The following is a 15,860-nucleotide window of genomic DNA, read 5'->3' on the forward strand; positions in this document are numbered from 1 at the left end:
TAAGTCATCGCCATTTATATTGTTATTAATATTTATTAATATTACTGTTAGCTATAAAAAAAAACTGTGGTTATTTGACTCCACCCATTGAAGTTTAACTGAACCACTGAGATTATTTCTGCCTCCAAAGCAGCTCTGCCTCAGAGAAATGTTTGTATAACTAAACCTTCAATCTGTCAGAATTGGTATCACTTTATTTACCAAGTACAATAAATGCACAGGAATTAGTCTTGGTGATATTGCTGGTACACATGGCACTAGACCTCACATTTAGTGCATGGACATAGCGCAGGACATACCATTCTGTGCATATCACTCTAAATAAATGCCATTATTAATTATTTTCATGGAGAGGAGATGAATAGCATGTACTCACTGTCCTCTGGAGGTGTGAACCAGGAGTGTGACCAAGGTGGATGTGGCCGGACACACACAGTTCAGCGCCAACATGGCATACTTGAACTCCTCCTCACACACTACATGATCTGAAATGGACAAAATGGAGTAATACTGTATGTTAGAAAAAGAGAGAGAAAATGGCTGTTTCTGTGTATGGAGAGGTTGCAGAAGAAAAACAGATGAACAGAAAAAAGCAGAGAGACAAAACGTAATAGCTACAGATCCCGAACTTACCAGCAAACTTCACATGGAATTTATTTTCTGGCTTGAGAATTTGGACGTAGAGAGGGCAGTTTGGGGCAAAGTCCTTCGCAGCCCAAGCCCTCAAAATAGTCTGGTGGTCCTGTGGGAGAAGAAGATCTGAAACAACCTGCCAATTCAACTCATCCTGTGATCCGATCGCTCAGTTGTGAAGGCAATCAGAATTTTATGGACCTTGAAGTCTTCCTCAGAGACACAGTGTGCTCTCAATACTCAATATCAATTCCAATAGTATGGCAATATCACCTGAATATCTACCTCTCTCTCGGCTAATTTGAAAACGAAGCAGAGTGTGAAAGAGAAATTGCTCCATTGGGATTAATTGGTGCAATCTTATGGAGAGAGGGTTCATATTGGAAGCACATGGGTAGAGATTATGATCATGCCGTGAGTTATTATTGCAACAAACGTTTGTTGATGTGACTCACGGCAGCAGTTCGGTCGACCTCGTTCCTGCTGCTGAGGATGAAGCAGGCCTCGGCGTCGTCCATCCTGAAGGATTGGGAAAGAGGGAGAGACAAAGAGAGAGAGAGAAAGACAGAGAGAGAGAGAGAGAGAGAGAGAGAGAGAGAAGGAGAGGTGGGGTGGGGGTTGGTGATTGGGAAGGGGGTATTCAATCATTTATAAGTCATTATTCAAGGAGATGTATGCTATAAAAAGATGGCAGACAGGGATCAGCCCTAATGTCCCATGACAGTGGCTGAAAAGGTTAACATCCCTACTGTAGCATGAAAACAATCTCCCTTTGCTTGAAACTGTACTGCAACAGAAGGGCAAAGTGGTAAAATCATTCATTTCTTTTCACAGAATCACAAACTCCAGATACAAGGTGTAAGGATTACGAGAAAAGCCATTAGCATAACAGGCCTGATGTGGTTTCAAGGCTCACCTGGCTGGGTGTTTTTATTTATTGAATTTCAATGTGTGAAATTGCCTGCACGATTCTGCATATTGAAGAGGGGGCTCTAAGGGGAGGGGATCGGCTCCTGGAGAAATTTATGACTGATTTCACACCACTGCCGTGTGTTGGTGAGAAGTGGTCAGGCGTCATTTCACACTCATCACACTCGCCCCTCTCTGGGACGAGCGATATAAAGCGGCATGCAAAAATCTGTCGGTGAGCAGTAAAATCCCCTGAAGCTACAATGAAGAATATCAGAACAGTGGATGGTACATCGGTGCTGCAATAGTGTGGTGACAGTGACAATATTGACAGGTCAGTTATGACTGTGATGGTGAGAGGTAAAACACATTCTGATGTGATCATCTCTGGCAACGATTTCTGTTGCTGCGTATGCATTTGGCCTTTTATGCCGGGAGATGAGCAGTGGACAGTGAAATCCCATTACAAGATATGCAAGCAGAGGACAGCCAAGTGGATTTGTAAGTACCTTGCCCTCTACCCCGACTTCAGTGACTCTGATTTACCAGGAAAGGATTTACACTTTAGATCTACATTTTAGGCATTTTTAGCTGACACTCTTATCCAGAACGAGTAAAACAAAGAGCATGCACTAGATTTGAACCCACAATCTTCCAAGTCAATAGCATATGATCTAAAAACAAGACAAAAACACAGGGCCTGGTTTCACGCCCATATTAGATAAATAGTCTTACAATATCTGTCCAAAAACTACAAAAAAAACCTCTACTTAGGCTGACCGGTCAAGGGAGAAAGCAGTCATATCATGAGTGCAGTAAGGGTGGGAGGGCATCCGCATCTGCATAACAGGATGTGTGTGTGTTTGTGTATGCAATTGTGTGCATACATGTGTGTCTGTATGCAGGCGTTTGTCTCTGTGTGAGTGTGTGTGTGTGTCCTGCTGTCACTCACTTGGCCCTCATGAGGTCCTGGTCTTTGAGGGCGGATCCCTGGAGGTAGATGACCCTCTGGGACCACAGAGGGATCTGGAGGATACGACGAACCTGGATGTCCATCTCCGCGGGACACAGGATCACCACGTAGTAGTCCTGCGGGACGGAGGCACATGAGCGCATTTAATTCAACCATGCTACACTTACTTGCATATCGCTGCTGCCGGGGGAAAGCCTTGTATCTCCAAAATGTTAACTTTTCAGGAACTAAGATAAACAGCCTTGTTTTTAGCTTGACTACAATGCATTATCCTATGGCTTCTGGAAGTTTTTCATAAGCCAAAAAAGTCAGAGAGAGTTTTCTCAACCCATAGAGGAGCATGTATTCCTTCAATTTAAGTGAAAACATGAAAATCACCAAAATTGGAGTTATAAGGTTTTCACATGACAACAGTGATATATTATGTATTTATCTACATATATACTGTGTAATGTCTGCTACTTGTGCAGTGTTTTAGTAGGTTTGTAGTTACATTCATTCTACATCTATTCCACAGTAATACTGCGGACAATTCTTTCTTACATGATATAAAGTAGAACCAAATTAGCATGTTGAAACACAAAACTATAGTGTTTGTCATTCAGCTAATTACAAGACTAGCCCTGTGCAGATGGCTGACAAGAGAGCAAAACTTGATTTTGGGGTTAGAGGAACTGCAAGTAGAGCAGAAGCTCAGCGAAACATGCAGTGAAAAGTGGGACTTCTACACTGGCTACAGTTAAAGCCCCACTAAGGCATGTTGTGGGTAAGTTTCAAGATCTGCTGTCCTGGTGCTTATGCTGTACCTGTAGTCTGGGGTGAGCGTAGAACTCATTGAGGAAATCCATCAGCAGGTCTATCTTCAGCGAGCTGACACACAACACCACGTGCTTCTCTGTCTGCGCCCGGTGGCGGCTGTAGTTCCCCCCCGACTTCTGGCTCTCCATCCACAGGTAGGCTAGTTCTTCAAACTGACACGACAACAGCAAGATCAGCAGGATGTCAAAAGCAACAAGAACGCAATAACGAATGAAAGAGACATGGATTCGCTCTCTTCGCATAGCTGGTGAAAGCATGGGGGTGAAATCTACTGAGGCTGTAGTTCACCAGCAGCAGGAGTTCATTAAAGCATTTCTATTTGTCAGCTAATTTGCTCGGCAAGGACAGGACACACACATCATCTGATCCAATGAACACATTTGCAATCTCTATCAATGAATAACACTGTGAAGAGGTGGATATATCATGTAGTGAGTGTTTGTGTTTTGTTGCACTGAGCCAGCATGGCTTGGCCTGAATTCTAATTAAGATTCATAGACTACTGCTGCAGTCGAAAATGTCAGAGAATGGGAGGCAGCTTATTACATTAGTATTTACTGTTGGCTTGTATTGGCTGCAAGAAAATATGCCCTTTAATGTCTGTTGATAATCCCAACCAGATCACAACTAGATAGAACATCAATGAAATGGCCGACCAATTACAAGACAAGAACTACTACAAATTGCACTGAGGTATCAGTGATTATACAATCAAAAACAATCCTTCTGTATGACAACCTGAATACTAAGCTTCTTCAGTAAAGGATGATTCCCCTCAAATGCAAAATGAGTACACTTATAGGTACGCCTTAATTTAAAGAGAGTAGAGTATATCTCTCTCAACCACTATTTTCCTTTCCCTTTTAAGTGTTTTGACACCCAGTTGCAGGATGCACTTAAAGAGTCTAACCAACCATCCTAACCATCCTTTTTAACCCTTTTTTTTAAATCCCTGAGCACAAACGCCTTCACACTCACACAGAGACACACATCCACACCTGGGAGCTGCCCAGTAGAAACCACAATCATCTAATGTTGGCCATTGAAAAGTTCCTCTGGAGCAATCGATGGTTAATTGCCTTGCTCAGGGAACCTCTATGATAATTGTTGAGGGAGGCGAGACTATTTCCCCGCCCAGCAGGGAAATCACATTCTCCACCCAGCCAGTCCCAGCTGATCCAGGATTTGAACCGCAGACCTTCCAGTCACAAGCCCGGTTCTCTAAACTCTAGGTCAGCAGTTCCCAGGTAAAAAGTCAAATAAGCAGAAACTCACCCTCATACAGTCTCTTGTGCTAATTCTAGCGAGGGAAAAAATGAACTATATTAAACTATAATTATATAAATACACTAATTTTGCTGGGGCGCCCCTGAAACCCACACAAGAAGCCTGAGGCTGCAGCCACACTGATCCATTGTGTCTGTCTGTCTACATTCATTTCAATTTTCAGTGAGAGCTGTCCATTGTCCAGACAGGGCTGATTACGTGTCCGTCTCCATCAGATCAGTTTTGACAGACAGAAATAATAAAGTTCAACCCAGCTGAACTTTTTCTGGACGGACAGATTTGTAATCATCTGTTTAGCCAATCAGAGGCAGGAAAAAATAGTGGCAAACATGGAGACAGTACGACCAAAACAAAGATAAAACGGGGAAAGCCGGTATAATTTTGGGATGACTGTAGGTTTTCCAGGTCAGCTTCTTATTTAATTTTAATTTATACTGTATAGTGTGTTTCTTCTTTTTTCTATGAAGTAGCACCGTTACGAGCAAAGCTTTACTTTCCTGTACTTCTGCCTCTCCCACCATGTTGACGTTCCTAAACAAACCAACTGACAGAAATCTATCAATGATCTATAAATCTGTCGTTTTCTGATTGATCAGTGGCTGCCGCCGAAGTGGTCCCCGGACCTCACTTTAGGAACCACCGCTTTAGGTCACTGCAGCCCCGTTACCTGCAGTGGGAGCACCACCAGGGCCACACAGATGAGGATGACCACCAGCAGCTGGGAGGGCCAGATCTGCGGTGTGACGTCCCCGTAGCCCACGGTGGAGAAGGTGACGATGCAGAAATAGAGCGAGTCGAACAGCGTCAGGTGCTTCCCCGCCCGCTCCAGGTGCTGGATCCCACACGCCCTGCAGAGAGACAAGCGATTCATACGATGACTTGTTATATTTGACATTTTTACATGATGCTTAAAAGAATTCTTAGGCTAAAACAGTCTCCTGAGAATAAAGATTATTACAAGCAATACAGCAGGACCCACTGGTTTCACCATTAAGATTCTGCCTGGTGAGTATTTCAAAATCCAATTTACCCAAGATCAAAGGGCACCAAAATCAATATAACTTAGGCTACTGATCACTATCAGTCATTCAGAGTGACACCATTGATTGCTCTGTTGGTTCCAACTCACCGCCTGTGTTTAATTCATTTGTTTTTTCAGTGAGAAGTTGGAGAATTAATGAAACCCTGGGGCGAGGGGGGATGAGGATGGGTGACATGATTGGAGTGGAGGCGGTGGGTGCTGGGTGCTGGTCAAGGCACAAGGAGGCTGTGGCAATGGACAGTGATGAGAAACTCAAGTGACAGGCTTTGTCTGTGATCACAAAATTTTGGGTTGTAGTAATAGTTGACGTCTATGAGAGGAAGCAATCGAGGATGGGCATCAACCGTGTCTGCCACAATCCTTTTCTGGGTTTCTCCCTCATTTTAACCCTTTCTCCTGCTGTGTTCCCTTATTGTAATTTCTGACATTAATCGGATATATTTCAAACATTCAAACCTTTCAGGGCAGAGCTGATCTGGAGGCAGAAACAATCTCATTGGTTTGAGTTATACCTCAATGGGCGGAGCCAAAGAACAATATTGCGAAGCCTAGTTCTCTTGCTACTAACTGAAAAAAAACTGCAATTTAGTCATGCTAAGTTATCTCGGTTAGGTAATTAGCCTGGCTGGCCTTCTCTTTCTCTAGAGAAGAAGAAGATAGTAGGGTACAGCAACAAGGACTTTCTCTCTCAAGATCAGCATTGTGACAAAGTCTAAACTGGCTGGGATAATATTTAACAGTATGGGAAATATTCCGCCAAAACTAAATTCTTTAATAATTGGAGTAGATTGTAGTTAGCCTGAATGTGTGAATAACCCAGTTAGCCAGAAAAACTGTTTCTTTGGCTCCACCCATTGCGGTTAAACTCAACCAATAAGATTATTTCTGCATCCAAGAAATGTTTGTATAACTGGAAAATCTCTCCTATTTTCAGAGGTGTACAGTATATTGGCAGGTGTGGCACCGACTGAAGGGGGGTCATCTGGTACGAGGTTCAGGGAAGAGACTCTGGGTTGAGGGTCAGTGAACTGGGTTGAAAGCCTCTATATGGCCAGAGACCAGTTTCTGTGATTAACTGCAGGAGTAGAGGATCACTCACCCGGTGAAAACCAGACACAGTAAGGTGCAGATGAGGATGAACACCTGGTTGAACATGGCAGAGTGCGTCCTCTGGATGGCTCGATGGAAATCATTCTACAGGTAGGGAGAAAGATAGATAAATTAGATACACAAGATAGATAAACAATAGATGCTTTTCCACTATAGTGCCGATACCAAGAGTGGAAGGTGACTTGCTCTCCTTTCTGTAATTAAGTAGCTTTTTTTGTACTTTTTTTTGTGATGTTTTGTAGTATTTTTTGAAGTAAGTAGTCTTACTTTCACTTGAGTATGCTTTGACTAAAGTATTGTACAACATTTTAAATCACATCCAATTTTGCAGGCTTTCCATAAGCATTGCATCAGAAACTGGTTAATTTATGAAACAAGGTTAAGGAAAGTCAGTGTTTGTAATCAGTCCCAAACCCATGGCCTTGACCTGTTTACATTTAAACACTGTTTCAGCATGTTGGTGAAGAAAAGAGGGATGGTCTGTATAGAAATCAGCACTAACAAATCCCTAAACTGTTGTTGATTCCTGCTTTTCTTTCTTTTTGCACTTTAAATCAATTTCCAACCCCCTAATCCTTTTTGCACTGCATGGGAAAGCTCAAATGTAAGAATGTCTGGGTTTTTTTTTACTCTCTCTGAGAACATTTTAAATGGGGCACTTTTTACTAATCTACTAATACTTCTTAATCTACTATTCAGCTATACTCAAGTAAAATTTTTGCTAGGACATTATTTTACTCTTTCCACCCCTGACTGATACCCGCAGATTCACCGTGATCTACTTTCTCATGCACACGGCTCTTGAAATGCAGCAGCTCACGACTCGTGTTCAGTCACACCTTGTTAGCGTGTTCTGCCTGGCCGCCACCTCACTTCGTCACCTCTCCCAGCTGTCCCTGCTCTCTCTCTCTCTCTCTCCCTGTGCTGGTCTCCTTGGCCTTGGATCCTACCATCTGCCCAACTACCGCCCTGGCAGCGCACCCTCACTCTGTCCCATTGACGGTTTCATCTGAATCACAGCGACAGCGTATATACGCCAGTTGGGTATCATCTAATTGCTTGGAAATTTCACTTTCCCTACAGAGAGACCTACATTCTGGACTGTAATACCTGAATTCTATGCACTGGTCAGTTTTATACCATTTTTAAATTGCTTTGCACTGTTTTGTCTGTATTGTCCACACTTACACCGTTTTGTTTTTGTCTGGAATGAGCCGTGACTTATAAAGCAAATTCAATTCGCTTCTCTTTTCGTTTAGTTTCGTGCTTCATTCATCCCACCAAACGTTTTCGCCAACATGGCCATCGTCAGGGTGATGGAATGTGCCGTGACCCAAAGGAAAACTTTCTCATTTCAGTTCTGTTCGTTTCGTTCAGGTCCATATTGAGTATATAGAGGCTTTGCAGTTGCGTTACAAATCTCCAGCAACCACAGCTGTCACCATCATGGAGGTTCAGTGGAGGATTGCCAATGGATAAATATGTAACAACTGGGCAAGAAAAAGAGATACCTGGTGGTGTGGATGTACGTGCGTTCAATAATGTTATAAGTAAAAGTGATAGTTTAAATTTAGGAAACTGTCTTTGTGTGCGTTTAGCCCTTGCACCTCTTAGTCTCTACTCCAAAACACAAAAAAGACCTGAATTCTTTCTGCAACCAACAAATCCTCCGGAAAGTAGCAAGTATTTTGGCTTCTTCTGGACATTTTCTTGCAAGTGAATTTTCTCTGTTGCCATCAGGGCGTCGTTATGTTTTACCTGCTTGTAAAACTAACCGCCATTCAAAATCGTTTATTCCCTCTGCAATCCGACTTTGAAATGCTCCGTAGGTTTTTTTTTTATTGTGTTTACCAAGTTTATTTATCAACATTATTTATAGATTTTATTCCACATTTTAGCTCCTTGGTGTATTGTTTGTTTGTATGTTGTTGGATGTTACTGTGTTTTTCTGCGTGCAACAAGCTGCTCGTAACTAATTGCCCCTAGTGGGATTAATAAAGTTGTTTTGAATTTTGAACTAATGTAACTTAAGAAGGGTCAGCCCATTAAACTTAAACAAATTGGTTAGCTAGTTAGTTAGCTAGTGCGCAAATCTAAACAATAAAAATGATCAGATGTATCAGTGGCGAAATGATCAGTCCCTGGTCCAAAACAGCACAGGAACTAACCATGTCTTCAATTCTGTTCAGACGGCCAAGTTTAGAAACACAATCAGCTGTTCACACCACTGTTGCCCAAAAGCTGAGTACCTCCAATATGGCCGCCAGAGGGTTATGTCACCTCAAAGTTTCTCTATAGTCCAGCATATGCAGCTCTGTGTGAAAATTACTCACAATCATGTTCTCCAGGGCGCCTTTGGCTAGCCAGCAGTTGAGAAATACAGGGACGAATATGTTTTTCAACGGAGGCCAGAAGATCTGAAAAAGAAAAAAGAAAGAGATAAAGAAAGAAAGAAAATTGATAGATGAAATACTGTGATGTCCTTGAAACACACGAGACTCCACCAGGAATCAATACACACTATAATCAATATACTCTATACACAGAAAGATCTAAGTCAAGACCCACTGCTTGTTAAATAGCAGTATTTTCTTGATGAGGTAGAAGGTAGTGGGGATTTACATCACATTATTTAACCCAGTTCAGAGCAATCCAATATCAAAATGGCCTGGAGCCAAAATAATATTTGAAGGTGCCTCTAATAATATTACTTTTTCTGGTAGCTTGATTCAAAAAAAAATTAAAGAAAAAGCTAATTACTCACTGTGATTATAAATGGCACTGTATTGATCATCTCCAATATGAAGGACATCTGGAACATCTGCTCCCAAATGTTCCCCTGGAAAGAAAATCGAATTGGAAATAAATCAATGGGGTGAAAGGAAGTCTCAACCAACACCGGTGATCAATACAAGGCTGTTTGGTTTAGTGAGAAGTCTTCACATGGATTGGAGAGAGCATAAACTCCATGTTACACTCCTAAGATAAATGAGTCTAAATCAATGGTGCTTCTTTCTTTGGCGCCTGAATTGATGAAAGTTGCTAAGATACAGTAGCTGCTGTAATTAATATGAGGCTTCAAGATAACGACAGTCCAAAGTGACCTGTCTTTAATTCATTAGGATTCAAAGCACGCTCTCATTTGTAGAGCTAATGTGTTAATGATGCTTTCTCTTGGCCGGCTCTGCTTGGCTCTGAGCACAGCAGGAGTGGCTTTCAACAAGCTTAGTTACTGTGTGACCCAGGAGATAACATATGTGCACACATGCCTGCATTCATCTATTATTATTATTTTTTAACCGTGTTTTTAATGTGTTTACCAATTTTATATCTCTCTTTTTTAATATACACTAGTCTACCAGTCAAAAGTTTGGACACACACATCTTTATTTCTACTATTTTCCACATTTTGGAATAATAATAAAGACATCAAAACTATGAAATAACACAAATGGAATAATGCAGTGACCAAAAAAGTGTTAAACAAATCAAATATATATATATATTTTAGATTCTTTAAAGTAGCCGCCCTTTGCCTTGATGGAAAGGCAAAGGCTTTGGAAAGAAATTCATACATAGGCATCAACTTCACTATTTATATTTGTCTAAGAAAAAAATGCAAGCATTTAAGCATAAGCCTTTAGATCAAAATGGCTTTAAGAGAATAAAAAATATATTACATCCAATCAGGTGTGTCCAAACTTTTGATTGGTAGTATATTTTACTATTTTTCTTGTTTTTTCACCTTCTTGTAAAGCACTTTATAAACCCTGCTGCAAGCTTTGCACTTGCTTTTAGATAAGCGCTATATAAATAAAGTTTATTATTATCCTTACATGGTGGGTTATGTATTCAGTGCGGTCCTGCATGCAGCAGCTAAATAGAAATCCAAAACTAGCAGAATTCTGACTCAGCCGATGTTTTGATGAAAGTCTAGCATTTCCAAAAATGGGAACTGTTCAGGAGACCAGTTTATTTTGAGATTGGCAATACTTTGAGGGCACTGACAAGACGTAGACTTATCTTCAAAAGAAGCCTGGCTTTGATAGGAGTCTTGGCACTAACGCGTAGACTGGACAGTGAAAGCTGTCAGCCCACCAAACAGAACAAAAGGCCACTGCAGGGCTTTCACCAGACAGCTGTAAGACCTCAGCACAGATTAAAGAGAGAAACGGTGCACATGTGGGCCAGTTCCTTACCTTGTAGCTGAGATATGTGATAAGCATGGTCTCCAAGAAACTGATTAAGGCCACTGTCACCTGGGGCAGAGGGAAGAGGGAGACAAATGAACCCCAGCTACTGCAATCTCACATCGGATCAGGCTGCTGAACCTTCACCGAGGAGCAACTGTGCTCTAAAATGCTTTCATGTTATAAACGGCTACTAGTTCGCCTCGGTGGAATCTTCCGTTGTGATTCAGTTTGTGTGCAGTGGAAATTGGAGTTGATTTAGGGGCTGGAAGCGTTCCTCTCACCTGTATCGCCCATACAGGAGGGTTCCTGTATACCCAGAAAATCAACCCCCTGTCAAACAACAAAAGCAAAACAAACAAAAAAAAACCCACAGTTGATTAAATGAAAAGAGACTTCAATTAAAAAACTTCAATTTACAATGAAATGATAACATGGTTGGCATTTTGACGATAACTTACCAGTTGATATCTTGGGCTGTCGTATTATTATTCCAACTGCTGTTCCGACATTTTGGACTGCTGAGGAAACCAATAATGAGAGCAAGACAAAAACAGTGTGAAAACTTGTGTGAGTGTGTGAGTGTGTGTGTGTGTGTGTGTGTAAAACATCCCCACTGGTAAACATTTCCATCGGCTGGTGTGTTGCCATTAAGAAAAAAGCCCAATGTGTCTTTAAGAGCTGCTGGCAGTGAGAACAATAGAGACGTTCTACAACTTCCACTTCACTGCACTGAAAGAAAGAGCAAGGTCCGTCTGCTCCTCTGCACTTTTGTGTTTTAGGCGAAAAACTATTTATAATAAACTATTTTATCCCTGTACAAACTCTAAATGTTATGAAAGGATTCCACTATGTTTTGATTTAAATGATAAGCATGATTTTAGTTTCAGGCTTGATTCTCAATAAGAAAATCTGAATAAATATAATATTTTTACCATTCTTTAGAAACACCACATAGCCATGATTATGAACACTGTCAACGTAATAATCCACAACATTTTCATATTAATAAATGTCCATTTTGCTACTCTCTATTGCCGATCGATAGAACACAATAGTAATTCAACCTGTAGCCAGTTCATGAAAGCTTTTACATTTGCTGTTCTTAACACCCGGTGTCTGGTAGCTCTTTCCTGGGAAAAATTCTCTAGTGCGCAGGAAGTGATGCGGTTTGTTTGGAATAAATAGAAGAAGAACTGGGTAGTTAGCATGAGCAGCGAAAGCCAACATGGCCGAACAGACAAAGGTTTGATCTCTGGGAAGTGCGGTGCAGAAACACCACAACAGTGAGCGCTTAGCACCAATTACATCGCCAAAATAAATAATAAAAAAAACAAGGATCTCGCACATTATCACTTGAACACAACAAATGACTCAACTACAACCAGTTCAAAAAACACGGAAACATCTGGAATAGTTGGATAATTGATGATGTCAGACTCTCACCACTCGCTGTTGACCTCCTCGGGGTTATCCAGGCTGACTCTCAGGATGTAGAGGGCGCAGGTCAGGATCTTCAGCGAGAAGTTGAACAGGCGGATTCTCAGACCTGCGGATCAACCGCAGCACAACAAAATACTTGACTGCACTTAAAAACCATTAGTCGCTTAGGTGATAATTGGCTGAATTTGGGTTTGTTTAAAACTGACTCAGATGAACGGCTGGGAAAGTGGATTAGGTGATTACATGTTTATTCTCGGTCTTTTTGCTCACAGGCTTCTCTTTATAGCTCTCGCCTCTCTGTCCAGACATCAACAACCCTTCCCTCATTTGACACCGTCTACCACTCTAGCTCTAAGCCTCTAGTATTGTGACCGGCTAGGCGGCTTGTCTGAGTCCACTTCTGATGGCAGATGCACCCATGTCCCCCCCCCCCCCCCCATCAGAAAGTGCTTAAGTACTGCTGAATGTTAGTTGTTCAGGTGCAGTGAAGGCCCAAAGTGAAAGGCCTAAAGTGACTATATCTGTCAAAGCCCTGAAGCGTGACTAATGCAGCTCGGTGCAGCTCCGGCACCCTGTCACAACTCATTTGCTCTGACCCGTAACTCTCAAATCCTCCAAGAATAACGAAGAATAACATGGGCACGTTCATTTTGAAGTACGGGCTTATAACAGGAAGCTGAATCACTGGTGGACTGCACAGAAGCGGACAAGAGGGCAGCATAGAAATGTTGAGTGGAAGCACAATTTCCTATTTGCACAAATGGAGGCAGACACACATAAGAATGAGCAGAACCTGCCCCATGCACCACCACCAAATACACACAGAAACTGCAGCCTGACTGCAGTTACACTTGGCAGCCAGAGGGTGGCGTTAGGTGTATTCTCTGAGGGCAAGGTTTCCAATCAGACACAACCACCACCTAATCTATAGTGACATGATCTCTTCAGACAAAAACCAGCATCAATGCTAAAATGATTTAAAACCGGACAAGCACAAACGGCACGTCTATATGCAATAGCCTGTCAGACCCCTGCGGCCAGATGTGACTTTTCCATTAGACTCTGGCGTTTTCTCTGTCAATGACTGTGGTTTAGTGAGAATGACAAGCGGATGGCGAGGAGACAATAAAGCCATGTCAATGCCAATGATATGTTAACTACATCTTAAACGTTGCTATCAGACACACGGGTGCACACGTCCGCACATAAACAAATAGATGCAAATAGATGGCTTCCACACACACAGTGCACCAAACTGCAGTGCTGCTCCAATGTGTTTTTCAGAGATGAAGTGCCAGTCTTATCTCCTAATTAGAAAAAAAAAACTAAAAAAAAACTACAGCCCTGCATCATCTCTCAACAAAAGAACTGTAGCCTTCTCTTCACTCCTTGCCGGGTCACAGAATGCAAACCCAAAATGCAGCACTTTACAGCGAGGCAGGTAATGTAACGATGAAAAGCCCCGACTGAGACTGAAATTGGATATGCTTCATCACTTACTGCAATTTCCTGCATTACTCTTTTTATTTGTTCATTTAGCTCTGAGCACCTCTGGCGCGGCGAGCCTCTTGCCATTTTGCGATATGGGAGGAGAGGAGAGTTGTGATTTTTCTCGCTCGGCTGTACTTACTCGACCTTTGGTTTTTGATGAAGAAAAGCTTCAGCCTCTCCTTGAAGGTGTTCTCATTCACATAGAACTCCACCTGCACCCTGCGGGGAAACAGTGACATCATGTTAGTATACAAGACACATGCAGACACACTCAGATGCACATACAGACAAAGAAATTCACAACTGTTCATATAAACAAGAGATGTAATAAATTACATTTGACCAAAGACCGTATATTGCATCATACAGCGGTATAACGAGGTGCCAGAGGAAGCGGTGGATATACAGTATATCAGCTTGTTGAAAACAAAGCCACTTATAGTAAGTCTCGCAACACCCTCCCATTGTTGTGGTCTAGGCATAATCACGTGGCTGTCAGGTACTGTGGCAGGAAATGATTAAATCATAACAATAAAAAAACAACAAAAAACCAAAAAGCAGTTAGCATAAACACAACACAGGTTACTACGTATTATAAAATGGGTCAGACTGATTATGTTTGCATCCTGTTATTGTGACCGTCTTCCTTATAATAGTGGTAAGTTCAAAAGTACATTGATACTTCTGCTTGTGTCACCATCAGTATCCTGTGCAGTGAGGGTTTCCAACTAAAACGCTTACCAGCGGGTGCTTTTGGATTGTCTCGCTCCAAGGAAACAGCCGGACACATGTCTCCTCTGACTAATTTTCCATCAGTCGTTATGTTCACTCCCACTTACCACAGAATGTAGCTAAAATCAGCCACATATGCATACGGGCTTGCAACTCGTCCCATCAGGCAGCACTGGTAGGTGTTCAATAATGCAGAGCATCACATTTTTTTTTTAGGCCTATTGGCTCATACACCGATGTTCTTGTACATCAGTGTATGGTGCACTTGCTGTCATGCATATGCCATTATAAAGACATGACACATCCGAGGTTTCCGCTCTCCAAGGTAAGGGCTTTAATTTCTCCCCTGAGTCATGAACCCAAACCCATCACTTTAAGTGTGACAACACAGTAACCCAGGGGTTTTGAATAATTACTATTCACTCTTAATATTTCATATTCACATAATCCATCATCCACATACACATAATCTTAAAAATTATTTACATTTATGTCAAATCTCTCTTACTGGATTCTTGACTCTTTCTCCCCATGAATTAGTAAGAGGATGAGAGAACAGCCTGGCTTATATAGAGCACTAACACAGCAGCATTCATTTATAATTGACAATCAAGTCCCATTTAAATCGGCAACATTTTCTACACATTCAACGACAAATCTGAGGCCATTAAAGGGTTAGGGTGACACAACGCACTTTAATGGGGCTGGGGGCTCGGCCAAATGATGATCTAGGTGCCGTAACCTCTAGGTAGGTTAGATGAATGTAAGAAGTAAGGCAGACCTATTAACTCTGTTTCTGTAATGTAGAGGGCTTGTTGCCACTAATGAGTGTGGAGGGGAACAATAATGACCTCTCAGCTCCGGCAGGGACCCTTAGAGCCTGCTACCTTGTCTGACAAGATGAATACAGGGTGTAAAAAGACAGGAGAGGAGAGGAGAGGAGAGGAGAGGAGAGGAGAAGAAGAGAGAGGAGGGCAATTACGGCAGGCAATTCCTAAGGGAGACATATATAGAGAGAGAGTAGGTGGAAGAAAGGAGAATATGAGACAGAGTGAGACAGAGTGAGAGACGGAGAGAAATGGAGAGACTGTATACCATCTTCCCGCTATTTCCCTCTCCCCCTCTCCCGCCTACATCGCCATGGAGACAGCTTCCAGGCAGGAAATGTTCGCTCACGTGTGTGTGTGTGTGTGTGGTGCAGTGCTAGAAAATTAGGTGCAGACACACACGT

The 15,860-nt window shown here is 42.1% G+C and overlaps 1 protein-coding gene across 1 annotated transcript in view; it reads right to left on the reverse strand.

Annotated features, from left to right (window-relative positions):
- The window catches only part of kcnt1b (potassium sodium-activated channel subfamily T member 1b), a 54,575-nt gene that overhangs the window by 21,258 nt on the left and 17,457 nt on the right, over positions 1-15,860 (reverse strand). Inside the window, exons 2-15 of the mRNA XM_078285081.1 lie at positions 14,037-14,116; positions 12,410-12,512; positions 11,425-11,481; positions 11,248-11,296; positions 10,973-11,032; positions 9,538-9,612; positions 9,107-9,190; positions 6,763-6,857; positions 5,289-5,469; positions 3,322-3,486; positions 2,495-2,631; positions 1,089-1,152; positions 634-742; positions 377-485 (exon numbers count right to left, since the gene is read on the reverse strand). Coding sequence (XP_078141207.1) covers positions 377-485; positions 634-742; positions 1,089-1,152; positions 2,495-2,631; positions 3,322-3,486; positions 5,289-5,469; positions 6,763-6,857; positions 9,107-9,190; positions 9,538-9,612; positions 10,973-11,032; positions 11,248-11,296; positions 11,425-11,481; positions 12,410-12,512; positions 14,037-14,116 — 1,368 coding nt within the window. The remainder of the gene's footprint in view (positions 1-376; positions 486-633; positions 743-1,088; positions 1,153-2,494; positions 2,632-3,321; positions 3,487-5,288; positions 5,470-6,762; positions 6,858-9,106; positions 9,191-9,537; positions 9,613-10,972; positions 11,033-11,247; positions 11,297-11,424; positions 11,482-12,409; positions 12,513-14,036; positions 14,117-15,860) is intronic.

Source organism: Centroberyx gerrardi, chromosome 8 (assembly GCF_048128805.1).
Source record: "Centroberyx gerrardi isolate f3 chromosome 8, fCenGer3.hap1.cur.20231027, whole genome shotgun sequence".
Classification (NCBI taxonomy): Eukaryota; Metazoa; Chordata; class Actinopteri; order Beryciformes; family Berycidae; genus Centroberyx; species Centroberyx gerrardi.